Consider the following 19,931-nt stretch of genomic DNA (forward strand, 5'->3'; position numbering starts at 1 on the left):
TTAACACAAAATTAAAATCTTTTCTGATAGAAATTTTTTTATATTCATTCAGTGAATTTTAAGTCACTGATTGTAATATGAACCAGTAGCATAACAGCTGTAATGCAATATATGTATGAAGTAGATATAATATGCAACAGTTTCAGTATATAATGTCTTTTATAAGTGTTGTTATTTTCATACTATTATTTCTGATGTCTGCAAAAGCCATAATTGTGATGGCTGCATACAGAGCAAATGTAAATAAATAAATAAACAAATATAAAGGCTATGTAAGCTCAAAATCAGCTGTGGTCTATTTGTCTAATCATGTCCTAGGCAATGCATACTGCTGAGAACCAATGGATAATTGTCATGTTGGAGGCCATAAAAAGTGGTTCAAACACAGTGTCAAAACTAACCTAAAGTAGTGTAACTTCATTACTTGCAACTGAGGGATGTAAACCCACAACCATCTAACCTGGTAAATTTCAAGGAATAAAACTCTTTAAAGAAGGTGGCATTAGGCCATAGTGCAATGGACAGAAGACAGAAGAAGAGGGAAATGGAAATGTACAAGATAAATGATTTATCACCAGCTGCTCTCTGTTTATTTTTGTGGTGATATCAATGGAGTGGATGAAGCAGCTACAATAAAGTATTGTTAGACAGCATTATGAACTGATTTTATAGAGGTACAGCAATTGAGAATTTCTGTGAAAACATCAGAAACCTGTAAAGGAACACAAAACATTTTGGAAAGTCTGAAGGATGATTGCTTAATGTACCTTTGTCCCCACCTGTCATCAAAAATTGCTCAATGTACCTTTGTCCCTACCTGTCATCAAAAATATAGAAATTACAGCCATGAGGTTCAGGAAGACAATTAAAATTATATTGCTCCATAGACAAAATTAAGTATATGACATAAGACAGGTAACCACACCATACAATTTTCACTATTACCTATACTGAATGTGACAGTGAGTACTTTAGAGGTGAGGAAAGTTTCATGATTGAACTTCCTTCCTCCTTGCAATAATTTGTGGCTTGTGAATATGTATGTAACCCATATAGATCTACCTTTACCAAAACCATGACGTTTCCCCAGCACTATTATTTCACTTATTGTTTTAAATGAAAAGTTAGTTGTTTTTATAGAAACGATTTTATATGTTCTTTTTTTTCTTCTCTTTTAAATGAGCATCTACAGATACATCATTTTTTTGTTCAAACATCCTAGGAATTGTGCATATGCACCGTGCTGCTTAGGGCAAAGCAATGTCAGGTAACATCTATCTGTCTCTTATTTTCCTTTTTTTCTTACAGAGCTGAGCAGTATCCTTCAGTGAAAACTTATCTGAGACCTTCATAACAGTATTTGAATACAAATTTAGTTTAAATTTTTGATGTTTGATGAAATAATTTCTGTCTGCTTTCCCACAGAGCAAAGTGGTGCTGTAGTAAGGTGCTTACTCGCATTAGGGAGAAACATGCTTAAACCCCCTACCAGGCATCCAAATTTAAGTTTTCTACAGTATCTCTAAATTGGTTACGGTAAATACAAGGATGGTTCCTAATACCATTTCTATCTCATCTGTGCCCTAGCTGAGTTTGTGCTCCGTCTCTAATAACAATGTTGCTAGCACAGTGTTATGCCTTAATATTCCTTCTTCCTCCCATTTATGTGCTGCAACAAGGAATTCAAACCTGATTGAAGATTTTTGTGTGTGGCAAGTAAGTTTATGCTTGCTTCTCCATCAACTGTAAATGAACTTCTAACAGCCTGAATATGGAGAATAAGTTATTACAGTGATATGTCCTGCATGATATATTATTCTTATATGAAAATCACTTTGTTTTTAGAAACCACACTCTGCAGCTTGGATCAGCCTCTTGCTCCAACTGCAGCCCGATGTGATACATATCTTAAGTGCGAACAACTACCAGAAACTGGTCGCCGAATTGTTGAGATGCAATGTGAAGATGGTTTGTGGTTCCACCCAGTCCAGCATCAATGCACCTCACCAGATCAAGTTGCCACTGTTCGTCCTGAATGTCGCTGTAAGTTACAGACAGAATTTATCGTTAATCTTAGTAACACACCTGTATGCTTGTGGCTGTGCTGCAGCACTGTTGTGCTCCTGTATCATTAAACAGATTTGTTGTTGAAAAGCTAAAGAATCTGTTAATGAGTGTACTGTGCAACAATGCTTCATAATTTCTGTACACTGCTTTCTAAAAACTTAGGAAACATCAAAAAATAATTAACTTGCCTGTCTGTTGTAGTGAAGCTTACCAAAAGTGTAACACATAACATAACATAAACAAAATATGTAAACATCTTCCTAGAAACAACATGAAGTAATAATTGTGCAATGTGCTGTTAATGATGAATTGTATGAGTTCCATAGGAAAATAATACCAATTTTCTTACAAACCACATAGTGGAGGCATTGATTCGCATACAGGCCCAGTGAATATAACTGCTAAAATATTAAGCATTCAGACAAAGTCCTTCTTCCAAAATAGAAAACATGCACACATTCACACAAGCACAACTCTCTCTCTCTCTCTCTCTCTCTCTCTCTCTCTCTCTCATACACACACACACACACACACACACACACACACACACACACACACACACATACACACCCCACTGTCTCTGGGGACTGGGACCTGACTGCGACCAGGCCCCAGTGTCTGGAGACAGTGGCCAAGTGTGTGTGAGTTGTGCTTGCATGACTGTGTGTGTATTTCCTATTTTGGAAGCAGAACTTTGTCTAATGGCAATCTTTTTCATAGTGCTTGTCTGCATCTCATCATCTCCTCTATGTGGTGAGTAGCAATCTACCCTTTTCGTATTGTTGTTATTCTATCCTGCTTATGAGGATCCTCTAAATGTGCAAAGATTTCGGTCATTAACAACAAGCCATCAAAGAGTCAGGAGATCAGGCTCAGCATCTCATGCACTCAATACCTTTATATTACTCAGGAGGAATTCTACACGATCAGTCATTAATGCTTTGCACTGGCATTAAAATCTACATATGCTTCGGGTATATCTTCTCTGTATATATGCACCCAGTTTTGTATGCTAAGACATAGGAGCCTCTGCATCTACCTAGAAATATAACACCCATAAACACACATTGCCTAGACTGAGGGCTTCCCTTCTTAAGAATTTGTAGGATAATGATTGGTTCTCTTGTAAAATTGCAAACCACATTCAACATAAACATTGTCACTTTACAGTTTTGTAACACATATGTGCTTAGTATTGTCAGATTGGTTTAGAGTTCAGTCTCTCTTTTGCAGCCAAATGATATTATACAATGGTAAAATGCTGGACTAACATTTGAGGGAATTATGGTAAAATTCCCATGCATCCATTCAGGAACAGGTATTTAATGGTTCCAAAAAATCTCTCAGGGCAAAAGCTGGTGTGATTCTTTTGAAAAGCTCACAGCCAAACTCCTTATCAATCCTTTTTCAATAAGAGCTCATGCTCTGTCTTTAATGACCTCATCATGAACAAGGCATCATACCTAATCTTTCTTTTTTCCTTTGCATTTTGCCACAAAATTTATCTACGTGTTGACATTATATTGTGTGAAAAGCTGATTAAGAGCTTTTTTGAGGTAGCTTCTGCATTAATGGTTGCTGTTAAATCTGCTGTGCCTCTCTTGATGCTACCAAACAAGGTGATGCAGTGATTAACACACTGGACTCATATTCGGGAGAATGGCAGTTTAAATGCACATCTGGCCATCCAGATTGAGGTTTTTTGTCATTACCCTAAATTCCTACAAGCAAGTTCCAGGATTGTTCCTTCACAAGAGCACATCTGACTTCTTTCTCGATCCTTGAACCAGTCAGAGCTTTTGCTCTGTCTCTAATGACCTTGATGTTGATGGGACATTAGACCCCTTCCTTCCTTTTAGCTTGTTTTGCCTCACATTTAGCTGAAACTAATCATACTCCTTTTGATTCTGCTGATGGGAAATCCCTTGATGTTCAGTATCTTGAGTAGTGGTATGCATGCATAACATTCGTCAAGTATAGTTGCATAAAGATGAAGTAGCCGTAGATAATTATAAGCAGCTGAAAAAAATGGAAAATTAGCATCTGTCTTCAAAGTAGACCCCTTTTTTACTAATTATTCAACTACCACCATTTAATCAGATGTTGAGCAAAGTCTTGTGTTACATGAAAACATGGCCTGACATTGATAGCTGTTGTTGACGTGGTACACAGGTGTAGTCTTTAAAAGCTGACGCCCTCTGATGTCATGTTTCTTCACTTCTGCCACCCTGTTCAGATCTTCAGGCAGAGAGAGAGTGTGTGTGTGTGTGTGTGTGTGTGTGTGTGTGTGTGTGTGTGTGTGTGTGTGTGTGTTAACTTAAATGATGTTCCAAACAAAACAAAACAAAATTAGACACTGATCAAATTAAAAGTTTATCTCAAATTTATAAGTTAGTATGTAAGTAAATTAACTTCAGACAATTAAGCTGAAACAGTCCTCTATGTGTTTATCACCATATTTTGGTAAAAGAGTGAAGAGTGCAGTAAATAGGGGTTATGATTTTGTTGTTATTTTCCAACAGTTGAAGATTTCTGTGGTGTGGAAAGGCCACTTCTTAGTCATCCGAGTGACTGCTCTAAGTATTTACAATGCCAGAGAAATGCTGTTGGTCAGTGGGAGCTACTGGAAAGGGACTGTGGCCCAGGAACATGGTTCCACCCCGTAAACATGGTGTGCGCATGGCCAGCAGATGTAAGCGCTGTCCGACCTGAGTGTTCTCGTGAGTATGGCAGTACAACATTTCAGTTTGTTTTCATGTCTGAAGAAGTGATTTTAATGAAAGTAAATTTTAACTAAAATGTTCCTGCATTTTCTACTAGAAACATTTGTAAATTCCACATGTGTTTCATTTCATACAATATTTTGTTGTTACTGGTAGGAGCTAATGATTTTGATATAAGTTATAAGAACATTCACAGGGTAAAATTTCCAGTCAGCATAACCTGAATTCGGTTTATTTTCAGAATTTCTTTCTTTCATACTTCAGTCTTGGTATTCATAGCTGTAGATTAAATTATTTGAAGATAAACAGCAACAGACATTTTCTTCAACTTTATTTATGGCAAGATTCATTTGAAGCTTTCACCCATCTGTATTTGACTTAATACAGTTATGCATTTGTTGCCAGTATGAGTTTCTTGATTTTGTTTTGAATACTGCAGCTTTCCAGCAAAATGAGTTACTTTAGTCACTGTCTCAACCAAGCTGCATACTAACAACTACTCTGCAGTCAAAGTGCTCATTAGTTTCATTCTGCCTCCAGTTGCTCCTTCTTCCAGTTTTATACACAGACCATACTTGTCTGTGCACAAAGTAGTATAAGAATTTGTAAATAACAATAACAACATTCAACACTCAATAATTATTCAAATTATCATAAAAATTATAACAATTAAAAAGTCAAGAATGATAAGGTGTTTCCAAAAGCTGCATAGCTGTATGAAGGTATTGTGGTTGCTCTTCCCAGTAAGGTGTTAATATAAAACTGCTTTACATTACAGTCTTTGAAATTGATTCTGAAATTAGTTATGTTATTGAAGTGAATATTGTCAGACTGTAAATTTTATTGAAATATGTGTGTAAATGTAAAACTGAAACTTCATATGATGTTATATTCATTGCTTGACATTGGTATGTGTGTAGATCCATACAGTGTAGATATCATGTGGAATATGTACAACATGATACAGTACGAAGATATTCTCTATTTTCCGCAAATGCTATACAACGAGGAAAGCACATCTGTTCTACATGAAAGCTTGGAAGATCATTTGTTGTGAAGCAAGATCGATTGTCAGTGGGGTTACACAATGTGGTGCATGCTGGGGGAAAAGTGGCATGTCTCTTGTTGCACAGCATTAAGATAGTAATCTTACAGGTATGCGGGAGGGCAACAAGTGTGACCATAATGAGATTGTTGTGAGATATTGGTTGGCGGGGGCATTGGGTTGAGGTTGGCTCATGGTAGATAGTCTTCATGTTACTTTGTTGTGCCGGTAGAAGGGTATGGTGTTCTAGGAACGATGTTGGTGAGAAAAACATCGGAAGATAGATGCAATGTGCAGGCTACTATGTTGACGTCATTGAGCAGTTTGTAAGAAGGCATGAAGTGGCGGCTGATGAAACCATTTTCAGTGTCACGTTCAGAATGCTGAACCTCAACAACGAGGAAGTTGTCAATCAGTTTGATACTCAAGTCTTTAGTGTCAGAGGTCTTTAGTGTCGAGCTGTACCTTGAGTTGCCACATTGCGCTCAGTTGTACCATCGTGGTGTTTGACGGAAGTTGACATGTCATTGGTGGACAGATTGTCCTGGAGTGTCCACACAGATTTCACATGGTTTACATATACTGTGCTGTGTCTTTGGTTCAAGAATATGTTGAATGTATGTGTACCATGTTTTAGAACCTTGGACCTATATAAGGAGGCCACAAGGAAGGCCAAATTGTAACATCATGGAACATGACATAGATGTAGTCTACAGGTGCCTTATGAATGTAAAGTTTAAGAGTGCTGTGAGGTAGTGGAGGCAGTATTTTAAGAAGTGCAATATGTTCTTTTACCCTGGTAACATGGGCAGGGAGTTTGTTGGTTTTTATCTGTGGCACCAGAAGCACAAAGTCAGAAGGAAGGGCAAGTGTTTCACCATACAGGACTTCTGTGTGGGAGGCACAGTGTTCCTTCTTGCAGGCAGTGTGTATGCCTAACAGCACCCATTCTACAGCTTGTGTCTAGTGTATACCATGGCATGTAAGAGCAGCTTTCAATATGTGATGGCATAGTTGTATAAAGTCATTGCTTTATGGATGCAGTGGTAGTTCAATAATAGTGGGTGCCACAGAGGTTACATTGTTCACTGAACAGTGTGGATTCAAGTTGTTGGTCTTGATCAGTGGTTATGGACACTAGGTACATGCATCAGGGTGTTGTTGAAGTCACTAGCTGTTGATTATACTGACATGTCTCATAGAGGTGTGGCATTATGTGGTCAGTGATGGAGATTATGTATTGATAACTTCACCAAATTAGAGTGCATGCATCACTGTCAGAGTGATGGTTGTCTGTGGTGTCTCACTTTGCTCTTCCAGCATGGTATGCATTTGGGTGTCCACTCCTTGCAACCTTTCTTGATGATCAGCCATACAAAATTTTTCAGTCTTTAGATTCGCAGTCATGTCACTGAGAAGGTAAGGAGGTGTTTATACCTCTGTTGTGATTCTGCAAATGCATTGTAATCAATCTGTGCAGAGATGGCATTGACCTGTGAAAGATAATCGATGATGATGTTGCTTCTGCCCTTCAGGTGGCATATGTCAGTTGTGAATTGTGTGACATAATCCAAGTGGTGGAAGTGTCTGGGGCACAAGTCTTTTGATGAGTTACAGATTTGTCTGCTAGTGGCCAGTGATCTATATAGATGACAAGTGGTTTGCCTTCCATGTCTTCCTTGAACTGACAAATTGCCTCATAGACCATGAGGAGTTCAAAGTCATAAGTCAACCATTTGCTTTGGCAAAGAGTCAGTTTTCATGAAAAAATCTGAATGGTTGTTGTAAGCCTACTACTTACTGTTGGAGAACCATGCCAGTCACAAAACTGCTCACATGCTTTGTAACTGTTAACTGTGCATGATGGTGGGCCAGGGTTGTTGCCTGGGTGAGACAGTCTTTGAATTTGGTCCGATTCAGCTTCAGTTTACTGTTAGTGTTTTTTCCTTTTAGGGCTTCTTATATTGGAGCCTGAATGGCGACTTCATGTGGAAGGTGGCACTAGTAGAAATTGATCATCCCCAGAAATCAGTGTAATTCCTAGTAGTCTTGTGGAGGTGGTAATTGGTGGACAAGTTCCATTCATTATCTGTAGGGCAGATGAGTGCAGCATTGGCAACATGACTGAGAAAGATAACCTCACGTTGCCAAGTTGGCCTTTCTTGTCATTAATAATGATGCCATTTGCAGTAAGTACATTGAAAACTTGTCTTGGCTTGGAATCTCATGTGTTATCCTCCTGAGAAAAAATGTGAAATCTTGTCAAGATAAGCATAGCAGAAGAGAATCTTAAGTAGGACCTGACCAAAAACTGTTGCCATGTTTGGGCTCCTTTTCTTGAGGCACATGGCATAAAAAGGTACTCAAACAGGCCAAAAGTGATTAACTGTTGCTGTCTTTTAAAAATATTCTGCATTCATCAGTATTTGGTGATAAGCTTGTTTGCAATCCAGGATGCTGAAGACAGAAGCACCCCCAAGGTAGTGAGTAAAGTCCTCTATGTTTGGTATTGCATAGCTGTCAATTATGGAAAGTGCATTAAGAGTTCTGTAGGCGCCACATAAACACAAGGCACCTTCCTTCTTTGTTCTTTGGCGCTAGTTTAATGAGTGCCCCTGCTTTTAAAAGTTCAATTACTGCCACCTTGGCCATGTGATGTTTGTCTAGTGGGAGCCGGTGTGGTCTATGTTGGACTGTGGAGGGGACGAGGGACCAGGTGTGGTGGGGACCTGTGTATCATTCTGTCTGTGATGGTGTGATGGCCCACTGGATGAATAACACTTGTGAAGAGTCCATGGATGGCTGGGAGTGCGGATTAAGAGTGGGAAGCACTTGAGCAAGACTCAAAGTTACTAACGCTGTTGGTATGTGAAAGCTGTGTAGGTGGCCACACTTACTGTTTTAGTCATGTCGAAAATGTATTTCACTTGCATGGGAAGGTTGTCCTCGACTGGATGTCAGTCAGAGGTTTTGTACATGTCGTCATGGCGTGGTGAGCTCTTCATGCATTTTTTGTATTTCCCATCTTATTATTTCATTCTCTTGACAGAGGCATAGAGACTCCAGGTGGGTTCTGAAGCAAAGAAACTGGTTATGTTGAGCTTTTATCAGTGTGTTGATGCAGCCGAGTAGATGATGGTGATGATCATCATCCATCAGGTTGCACTGTTGCTTGTCAGTTGAGAGATGTGTTGTGTTTCTGGGAGCCCATAGCTGATGCCACTGGTGACTGAATGACCACTGTTGTGTTGAATCAGTGTGCCATTGAACATATCCAGTAAGAGCTGGGAATTGTGGAGACAATTTGACACCGATACTGGTTCACCAACATCTGTGATTCAAAAATTCCAAGTTACTGTCATCCGAGTCCCAGGTCTAATGGGTGAGGTTCGGAGCCATAGATGGTGATTGCTGAATTGTTCACTGCTCAGAGCTGTGTGGCTCTTTTCTCTTAGGCTGTGACGGTCGAGATTGGAGGTGCCACAGCCATGTCGGAGCCATAATCAACCAAATAGTATTGCTGTCCATGGTGAATTTGCATGCAGTGTCACTGAACTGTGTATGATACCAGCCGAGACTTAGGGTGGTGGACTGGGGATCTCAAGTGCCAGTAGTTTCTTTTGTTAACACAGTTGCCTGAGTAGTGGTCAGGTGCGGTCGGGCTGCTTCAGCTGCCACTGAGAGCAGTCTACACTAAGCCTGGTGTTGCTGTCTGTACACAGTGGTATTGTTATCACATAGCTGGTGCTGATTAATGACAAGAATTTTATTTGCTAATTTAATTCTATAGTCTAGTGGCTCCCATGCATTAGTGATCATGGCAGGCTGTATTTGAGATGGCAGATTAGCTATCCACAATGTCCACAGTGTATGGTCGGGCATCAATTGAAAGTCGATTAAGATTGTTAGTTGACACAGTAGTTGTGATGGGGTTCTCTTTGTTAACTGTTCATTGTAAATTACTTGTTGCAACTGTTCTCTTCAGAGTCCTGGTGAGGTGTTGCAAATGTGCTGCATTAGCTGTAGAACATTTGTTATCTGCCGGTGGTACAAGGATGATGTTACTTATCACATCTGCATGTTCACCCAAGTGGCTGAGAAGAGTGACAAATTCTGTTGCATCACTGGTGACATCATGAGCAGTGAGAACCATACAGGGGGCTGACCAGAATGAAATGGCAGTAGCTTGGGATGAAATCTAAATCAGTTGGAGGTGACCTCTGTAGGTTGTTGTGCCAGTTGCTATGGAAGTACTGGCAATGGTAACATAAGCAAATGTGTCATTTCCATATGTGGTGCAGTTGATAGTGCAGGCAGATTGTGCATCTGCGTGCGGGGCCAGTCAGCACTGGGTTGAAAATTGATTAGCACAGTGTAGAAGAGACATCGCTCACAGCAAGCGACGGTGAGTATGATCAGTCAAGTGGTAATGGTACAGAATGGGCCACTTGCGAAACAGGGGTGGTTGTGAAGTCACACAATATGTTGTTCAGAGGACAAAATTGTTTGGCATTATCGACAGTTGCTGATGCACTTCACTGGCAAGTTTCATTGTCACTTTTATGAATACACTTCTTTGGAGAGTCAGTTGTGGAGCACTGTACATTGCAACACTGCGTGCTTTTTTGTAATTCATGAATTGTGATGCGCAGTGCTTACACAATGGCCACTTTTTTGATGTGTGGTATCCAGTTTGGTTTGTATTTGCTGTAATTCATGGTCATTGCATGTCACCAGTGTAGATCCATATGGTGCAGGTATGGTGCAGAATATGCAAGACACAATACGTTGTGGAAATATTCTTTATTTATCCGAATGGTATACAATTAGGAAAGCGCACATGTTCTACATGAAAGCACAGAACACAGTGTCACGGCACAGTCAAACCAAATATCGTTCGACTGTGACTGGCGGGGTTGGGGGGGGGGATATTAATGTGGCATATCATACATTTAGTGGCAGAAGTTTTGTACTGTTATCATAGTTTCATATTTTAAAAAGAGAATAGGAAAAAATTTCTAGTTAATGGAGTGAATGGTATTAGTAAGTTATGAAATACTGATGGGAAATCTTATTGGATAACTCAGTCTGAGTATTCAGAATGTCACATGTCATTAGAAAATGTGCACTTATGTGAATACATTACTTTTTCTGTTAACAATTTCAGCTTTCAATTTTTGTTGGTCAGATGCATTATTTGTAGATTTTCTGGTATGTCAGTTACAAAGAACATCCATTTGTTTGCATAATTATATACTGAAATTCTTGTATGTTTCACCTGAGTATATCTTCAGACATGAATTGCGGTGGTGCTTGTATGTCTGAGGTTGCTGATGTTTTGGATGCTTTGAATTACTTTATCCTTTATTTTATTATTTGTCTAAAAACTGATTTTAAACAATATGTACCGGAAAAAATCTCTCGAGCTTCCAGCTTTGTCAAGTGGCTGAGAATTCTCAAGCTTTCAGCTGAGTACTCCACTGAGCCACTGATGAGTGGTGTCTGCATTTTTGTCACAGATACCATGCTTACATAGCAGCATATCTGATTTTAATATGTTACTCACAAAAGGTCTGTATGAAAATTTTCTGAATTGAGTACCGGTACACCATATTTTTCTGCTAGGTGTGATGTGGTATTACAATTAAAAACATTTAACATGAAAGTGGGGGGGGGGGGGGGGGGGGACCAAAATATTTTTTCATGTTAAAAGGGTTTTGTGCTAAATAATTCACGCAGAAAAAACTGTTTTCGGTCTCATCAAATTTTATCACAGTACAGTAATTTGATTTCTTGGTGAAATTTACTCTTTTGGTAAACTTTTTCATAGTCAAATTTGCATTCAGTACTATTTATTTCTAATGACCAGTTTCAACAATTAAGATTATAATCAAAAAAGTTTTGTATGTCCTGTTCCATCAGAAGATAACAGTTTTACTTTTGAAACATGTCATCAGCAATACATAGTATTAAATGCAATCTTGGCTGTTAAAAATATCTTCAGAGCAAATACACAGTGCTTCTTACAATCTCTAATTACCATTTTAGATTCGCACTGTACGGTATACAGTACATGTAACTCTTAATTCAAGTTGACAGTCCAGTCAGCTAACATAGTGAACTCCATCAACAATAATTTGTTCACTGTACATTCAGCTGATAATGTTCTTACATTTTGAAAACTCTGCCCAATGATAAATAATGGTAGTTTTTCAGAACCATCAGAATTGCATCCTTCAGTACCACAGATCTTTCTTAGAGATTTTCCCCTTGAAGTCATTCGTTCTTTAAACTGTAAAATTTTGTTGGGGAAGCAGTGGTAAACTAATAAATAGCTGTCAAAGACTGCTTTGAATACCACAAATTATAATCTAGTTGTGTTGACTGTAGTTTTTATACTAACTCATTACCTATGGTTGTTTGGAAACAACTGACTCTGTGCATTAGATAATCCTCAATAGCCATAGTTTTCCGCCATGTCCAGGAATTTTTCTGTTGCCTGCTTTTTTACAATCCAAGAGTTTTAGAATACTGTATGTTCAGTCACACCCAGCAGTCTTTGTTATAATGCATAGACTGACTTGACGAAATGTAATGAAACATCTTCAGTTTAACCTTCTTTTTTCCATCATGTTCCCAAAAATTATTTGGTTACTTTTACACACTTGAACTGATATGAGTAACCTCCTATCATAAAAAATATTTACACCAAAGAATATATACAGCATAAAATGACCATATTCAGCAAAATAATACTGAACTTTCTCCAACAGTCACATATCCTCATTTAATGTTATTATTTAAAAATTTACTATGAAAAATATTTAAGTTTGTCTTTGCAGTATCATGCAATTGTCACACTTTTTGACATTCGCTTAGGAAGGCAACTACATCAAACTTGCACTGTCCATGCTGGTTTATCTAAACTGCTTTAAATTATTGATAGGATGTTTCTTTGAGTATGGCTTTACCAGTTCCTTACTTACCTCCTGTACTAGTGCTCCATGTGATAACTGCATTTTCTGTCACGTTTATCACACAGTTTTGAATTACGGATATTCAAGACATAATGATTAATCTGCATGTAAAGATTGTGAGACCTTGCTTAATTGTTTTCTTTTTTACGTACTTCGTTTTGCAGTTCCAACAATGCCAACAATGGTGACTACAACGGTTGCTGTGCACCAGACTACAGAGGCAACCACAGTGCGAATAGTGTGTGACCAAGGATGGACACAGTGGTACAATAAGACACACACTGAGGATGGAGACTTTGAACTGGTCTCAGATCTTCAGACCTCTGGTTCACTTATGTGTGATATCCGCCATCTGACAGACATACAGTGCAAATATCGCAGGTATTTGAAATTAATAGATTATCTTGTAATGTATTAATATATGCGAGATTTACTAGTATATCTAGTGTATTGTTATGGAAGTTTATTAAAATTACTGAACTTAAAACATATGAACTTATAATCAGTCTGAAGATTGATTTGTTGCAACCCTCCAGCTTGCATCAATCAGAATCTGATTGTTATAGTCAAGCCTTGTTCTCCCTCTTCAATTTTTATCCCTACTGTTCCCTCCACGCCAAATTTACCATTCTTTGAATTCTCTGGATATGTTCTCTCAATCAATCTTTTAGTCATGCTGTGCAATAAATTTCTTTTTTTCACAATTCTGTTGAATGCCTCCTCATAAGTTACTGAAACTACCCATTTAATCTTCAGTATTCTCTTCTGGCACAACTTTTCAAAAGCTTCTTTTCTCTTCTCATCTGAACAGTTTATCATACATGTTTCACTTCTGTAGAAGGCTATGCTCCAGACAAATACTCCCACTGAAGAGTTCCTAAAATTTAAATTTACATTTAATTTTAAAGATTTATCTGTTTCGGAAATACTTTGATTGTTATTGCCAGTCTACTTTACGTCCTCCCTGCTTCTGTCATTGTCACTTGTTTTGCTGTTCAGCTAACAGAGGCCATCTACTACTTTTAGAATCTCATTTCCTAATCTAATTCCCCAGCTTGATTTAATTCAAATATGTTCTATTACCCCAGTATTGCTGTTGTTGATGTACATCTTATAAGTTGTTTTCACAACTCTGCAATGACAACAAATCATCCTGGAACACAGTACAGAGCTGCATCACATCCATACTACAACAGATGTTCAAAGTGGCCTCTGTGGAATGAAATGCATGTGTTGTCATGCAATATACACATAATAAGATATCCCGGTCCTCCAAATCTGGTGTATGTGCAGTCTGCTGCCTTTCTTCAATTCAGAGCCATGATCACTCAAATGCCCAAAAATGGCTTCAAATGTTGTGTGATTTGGTTGACATCTGTGAGGGTACTTGTTTTGGTATGGCCATGCTGCCTCTTGACCATTTCCATCTCCTTGGCTGTACTCAAACATCATCTTGACTTGTTCCCAACGTGGATACCTGACCATTTTGCTGCTTACAGTGTGCTGCTTCAATCACATGGCCTGTAATACACAAGGAATACATGGAATCTGGTTGGAGGGACCTTTATTAATCAACAACATACCAAGGAAATAGTGCATATCTGGATACATGTTCATAGGACCTTTTATCTTCTGTTTCATGTCAGGAATCTGTTCCTGCAGTTTGTCAGTTCTATTAATGTTCACCTTGTAAACACACACACACACACATTCCAAAAATTAACAATGTCTTGATCAGAATGCCATAGTATTTTGTGCCATACTTTCATGCTTCATTTATTTATATCCCGTAATTTTTTTTTTAAATACAAAACACATTGGAGAAACGTGAAATGAAAATAGTTACTGTCAATATGTTGACATATAAAACATAACAGAATAAGAAATCGTAAGTTTGACCAAGTATCTAATGGAATTATTTACTAAAAGAACTGTTATGTGATATCAACCTATCATTTAATAGTCTTAAACTTAACTTATCCATTTTACTGTTTGCTGAGCTCTGTGACTGTGGATAATACTATTTTAAGAAATATGACAATTGCCCAGTTTTTTATATATTTTTATTTATATCAATATGTGTTTTGGGCATAATACATATCTACATCTTCAATTAGCCTTCCTGAGAAACATTGACTGCACTGTGGAAGTTGCAGCTGCACTGTACAAAATAACAATTTTGTTTATCTACTGCACTTTGCAAGTTGTATATTATAATATATTACTCATTTAAACACACTTACTTTCTATTCTGCTTTCATTGCTCTCATTTTCTGAATTTGTAAATGAAGTATATACACCTTTTCTTTATGTCAAAAACAGCACAGTGGTCACAGAGTTACCAGCTGATACGCTTCTTTACCTTAATGCATAAAGAAGGGATGAATTCATATTATTAACTATAAATACCACAAAGAAGTATGTATATAAGTGTGCAAATTTTTCACCACTAAGTTTATCCTCTGGACAAAAGATCATTTTTTGTTAATGTGTAGAGTTGCAGCAAAATGTGAGGCCATGGGATATAATAAGATTGAAAATAGACAAAGTAAACAAGTTTTCTCATTTCATAGTCAATGAAGGTGGTGATTATTCTTATAATGAAGATAACAGCCCTTGGTTTCTGCACAAGATGTTGATGGTGGTACTTCCAATAAAGATTTTTCCAGTAATAACAAGAATTCACTTTGTGAGATTTGTATGTCAGTAAATGTGTATGCTTTTTTACATTCCAGTTACTGAACAATATGTGTTCTATCGCCCTGCCCCCTTCCTTCACTCCCCCCCAGTCCCCCACTTCCTTTACCTACTTGCTAGAGTACACCAGTCAGATTCAAACTGGTATCCCGTTTGTTCCCACTGAAGATCATCATTCTGGTTCTTATTTGCTATGTGTGAAAAGGTTGCTTTGGAGAGCATTTCCGTTAATTAGTAATTCTCCAAATTAAGCAAAAATATAGCAAACTTTGGGCAATCGAATGCTTTTATTGTACTGAAGAAGATACGTGCTGCCATCAAACATGCCATACACACAAAGGAATAATTTGCATTTTCTGTTAATACTCCTTTCAAAGGTAAATTGCAAGCCTGATACATTTGTATAATTTAAAATGTTGCTTCTTGTTCTATACAACATTCTCAGAATTGAGATTGGTGTATAGTTATTTGCATTGTTTTTTCCTCCCTTTTTATAAAATGGTTTGACTAAAGAGTACTTAAATCTTTCTGGAAACTGATCACACTTGAAAGACCCCATAAACCTCTTACAGAACTGCAGGATGCCCATACTATTTTAAACCTTTTGACTTTGTCTTCTCTTCAGTAACAATGACAAACTGGAAGCACATAACCACAAGATTTTATGTAAACACAACAGTTTGTGTTTTCAGTGTTGAAAGAATCTTCTGTAAGACTCCTAGTTCTTTCATTGACTAATCAATGCCTGTTTTCTCTATTTCATTTAATTTGCGTTATTTTATTCTGCACATGACATTAGATATTTTCTATAATTTGTTTATGTTATTTATATTGGTAGTACTGTGCTAAACAGTTACATACTAACCAAGTGGTAACAAATGAAATGATGATTTCAGACTAATGAAAACTACAGCAAACAGTTCTGTGTTTTGCTGATAAGTATGCTATTTTAAATGTGCTACATCTTTTAAAAACTTTTTTGTGTTTCTAACTCATTGTGATCGTTGTATCTGTAGTGGGGACAGATTGGTCGACGTATCTGAGTCATCTACAACAGCAACATGTGAACCAAAGATTGGACTCCAGTGTGACAACCGTCTACAAGCTGATGGGAGGCTCTGTGAAGACTATGCTGTGCGTTTCTTTTGTGACTGTGGTAAGTAGTTCTTTCGTGAGAGTGTCTTGTTAAGTGCATATTTATTTATCAAATATCTATTCCATACTGTGATGCATGTGTTATGTGGGGGGGGGGGCATAGAATAGAACCCTATGCTCTTCCCCCCCCCCCACCCCCACCCCCACTTCCCCTGATTACTGAGGCAATACAAAAGCTTATCTCCAAATTTTTGAGACGTTCTACCCATAATTAAAGGATTACACAGAGCAGTATTGTTTTTACCAGCAAGTTGGAGCTAAGTGCCACAAATCTCATATTCATGAAGCCACAACAGAAGGACATAAGAAAGTACAAAAATCAAATGCATGTGCCTGCCTCATTTGCCAGACTTGTCTGCTTCTGATCTGTTTGTTACCGGGATATGAGCCATCCATCCCTATTCCACTCCTGCTTCCAACCACTTGCCTCATGGCTCATGTCCCTGCAGTAGACTTAGATGCAAGATCTGTCCCACACATTCCCCCACCACTACATACTTCATTCCAGTCACAAGCATCAGCTATCTCATGAGATGCAGGGCTACTTGTGAAAGTAGTCATACGGTCTACAAACAAAGCTGCAACTTCTGTACTGCTTTGTTTCTGGGCATGTCTGTCCACATTAACAGCCACTGACAAACTGTGGTCAAGAGACAGCTGGGCCACCCAGTTGCTGCACGTACTTCCCAACGCAACATGCTTAACTTCAGTGACTACTTCACAGCCTGCACTGTATGGATTCTTCTGTCAACACAGGTGGGAACCGTCCAAGCAATATATCCTATGTTCCCATAACCCTCCGGCCTCAGCCTTCATGGACTCACTAGCCTTTTTTCCCCTTCATCTGGTTCTCTCCTTTTCCACCTCCCCCCCCCCCCCCCCCCCCTCCCAAAACCTTCTGACTGCACCTAGCTGCCCTCCCTGTCTCCTCAATGTCCCTGCAAGCTTCCAAAAGCAGCACTTTACCCTCCCCTACCCCTGCCCAACTGTCCCTCCCTCTCCCTTCTCCAGCCTCCTCCTTACCCCAAACACCCATGGATTGCTTCTCCCATCAGGCGCTGTTGCTCGCAATCAGGCCTCAGTGGTCAGAGATGGTGGTCATGTGTGTCAGAACTGTGCTTGCATATGTGTGTGTGTGTGTGTGTGTGTGTGTGTGTGTGTGTGTGTGCATTTTACCTAAAAGAAGGCCTTCTATCTGAAAATTCAGATGTGTAGCAATCTTTTTATTGTGCATGCCTGTTATTCAACATCGATGTATGTTGAGTAGCAATCTTATCTTTTTCATAATATTGTTGTCATCTGTATTATTTGAACTACAAACATCAGTCCAGTTTGCTCTTCTCTAAAGAGAGAGCAATAGTGATCTACATCTTCATCACTGAACTTCCTGACACGAACTCTAGTTTTTTGTCATTTTGTGTCTTCCAGAATAGCTGTTTAGGTTGTAACAATATAAGGAAAAGGAGATTGCTATTCATCATAAAGATGATATGTTGAGTTGGAGAGAGGCATAAGCAAAAGACTATTACACTTTCAGGCAAAAACTACTTCAGAAAAGGAAATACAAGTATTCCAGTCCGAGCTGCTAGAGATGGCAGTCATGTTTGCATGAGATGCACTTGCTTGTGTAAATGAATCTCTGTGTGTTTCCTTTTGTGAAGAAGGCTTTGGCCAAAAGCTAAATGTGTAACAGTGTTTCTATCGTGCCTGTTTTTCTTTATATTGTCGATATTCCAACCTGGGGTTTCCATTATATAGGGCTTAAGATATGTTATAGCATCCTACAACAGGTGAACATTGCTAATATTGCTCTGAATTTTATGCATACATTCTTTTATTCTTTTTGTGCATCAGAGTGATGTGCATTCTTATTCTGTTCACATGGAAAGATTAATTATTGATCAAAATGAATAAGGAAAGAAACTAATTCAACTCACAACATATTCAATATAAAATGTAACAGGAATCTGTTTTTTTTTCTTAATTAGTATTAGTAGTTTGAATCATTTTTCAGTATCATGTGTACTTATTTCGATAACTCTTATTAATCTATGTCATGGTTAAACATAGTTGTAAATTCAAATGTAGTAACTTCAAATGTGAGTCCATTTTCAAAAACAGTAGTCTGCCTTACTGTCTGCTGTCTTAATTTTCAACATAAAGCTGGTCCTTCAAAGATTGAATGAAAGTTTTAGTTAGATCCATTCACTGACTTTACTTGGGCTGTGAATTTTTTTTAGGATTTTCTGATAGAATTTTCTCAAGGATCTGTCAGTGGTAACTATTGTTGCATTCACACATAGCCTTTCTTATAAATTCATAAGTTACCATTATGTTTCTTCTCTGTTTTCCTACATCATCTTTTGTAATGTAAGTGTAGTAGCCTCTATTTCGCAACATTTTCCAAATGGTACTACATATTAAGTCAAGGTGAATCTCTGCTGTCTTTTAATATTTTACCCAGGACATATTTATCTATACTATGGTTTATGATGCCTTTGAGCACTAACCACAGCTGTTTTGTGTATTGTCAGATTCAAACTAATTATTATCAATTTGTCTATTGAATAGGTTGTTAGTGATTGTCTGTCAGCTTAACCAAAACTCCTGATAGCTTTCTTGATGACTTTTATGCCTTTGGTGTCCACCATCCCTGTAACAGATGTTATGCATCCAAGATCTTGGGGGAAAAAAGCATAAGAATATGTGTTGCTTCTGTAACTCATTCCTTAGCTAAACATTGGAGCTAGATTTCTATATACACTTCCAAATTTTCTAAACTTTGTATCTCATTCTCTAAAATTGCAGTAGTGTTTCCAGTAGTTGCATAAAGGAACAGATGGAAAAGATTCCTGCAGGTGACGCATAGTGAGTTATCATATGATAGTGACATGTAAACTCATGACAATTCAACAAATTGTGTTCCAGTTTTGGCCTTTGAAGGAAATTTAATTATGGTTAGAATATGGTTTGCATAAGGGTTATATTATTTCTTGTCCTTTGCCACACCACTACTGCCTTAAACAAAGTTTGTACACTTCTCTCAGCCTGAGCCATCTCTCATAAAATCTTGAATGTTGAATGAATCTTTCACACTGCAGCATAGTGTGTGCTGTTTCGAAATTTACTGGCAAGTTAAAAATGTTTGATGGACCAGGGCTTGGACCCAGTACTTCGCCCTTCATAGGCAATGTTCAAACAAAAGTGGGAGAGAGTTATTGACAAAAGTAGAGCTGTGAGGGCAGGTCATGATGATTTGTACCTGGA

The 19,931-nt window shown here is 38.1% G+C and overlaps 1 protein-coding gene across 1 annotated transcript in view; it reads left to right on the forward strand.

Annotated features, from left to right (window-relative positions):
* Positions 1–19,931, forward strand: part of LOC124789901 (hemocytin-like) — a 543,737-nt gene that overhangs the window by 260,943 nt on the left and 262,863 nt on the right. The window contains exons 34-37 of the mRNA XM_047257418.1: positions 1,846–2,043; positions 4,590–4,787; positions 12,977–13,193; positions 16,526–16,665. Of these exons, the coding sequence (XP_047113374.1) occupies positions 1,846–2,043; positions 4,590–4,787; positions 12,977–13,193; positions 16,526–16,665 (753 nt within the window). The remainder of the gene's footprint in view (positions 1–1,845; positions 2,044–4,589; positions 4,788–12,976; positions 13,194–16,525; positions 16,666–19,931) is intronic.

This window comes from Schistocerca piceifrons, chromosome 3 (assembly GCF_021461385.2).
Source record: "Schistocerca piceifrons isolate TAMUIC-IGC-003096 chromosome 3, iqSchPice1.1, whole genome shotgun sequence".
Classification (NCBI taxonomy): domain Eukaryota; kingdom Metazoa; phylum Arthropoda; class Insecta; order Orthoptera; family Acrididae; genus Schistocerca; species Schistocerca piceifrons.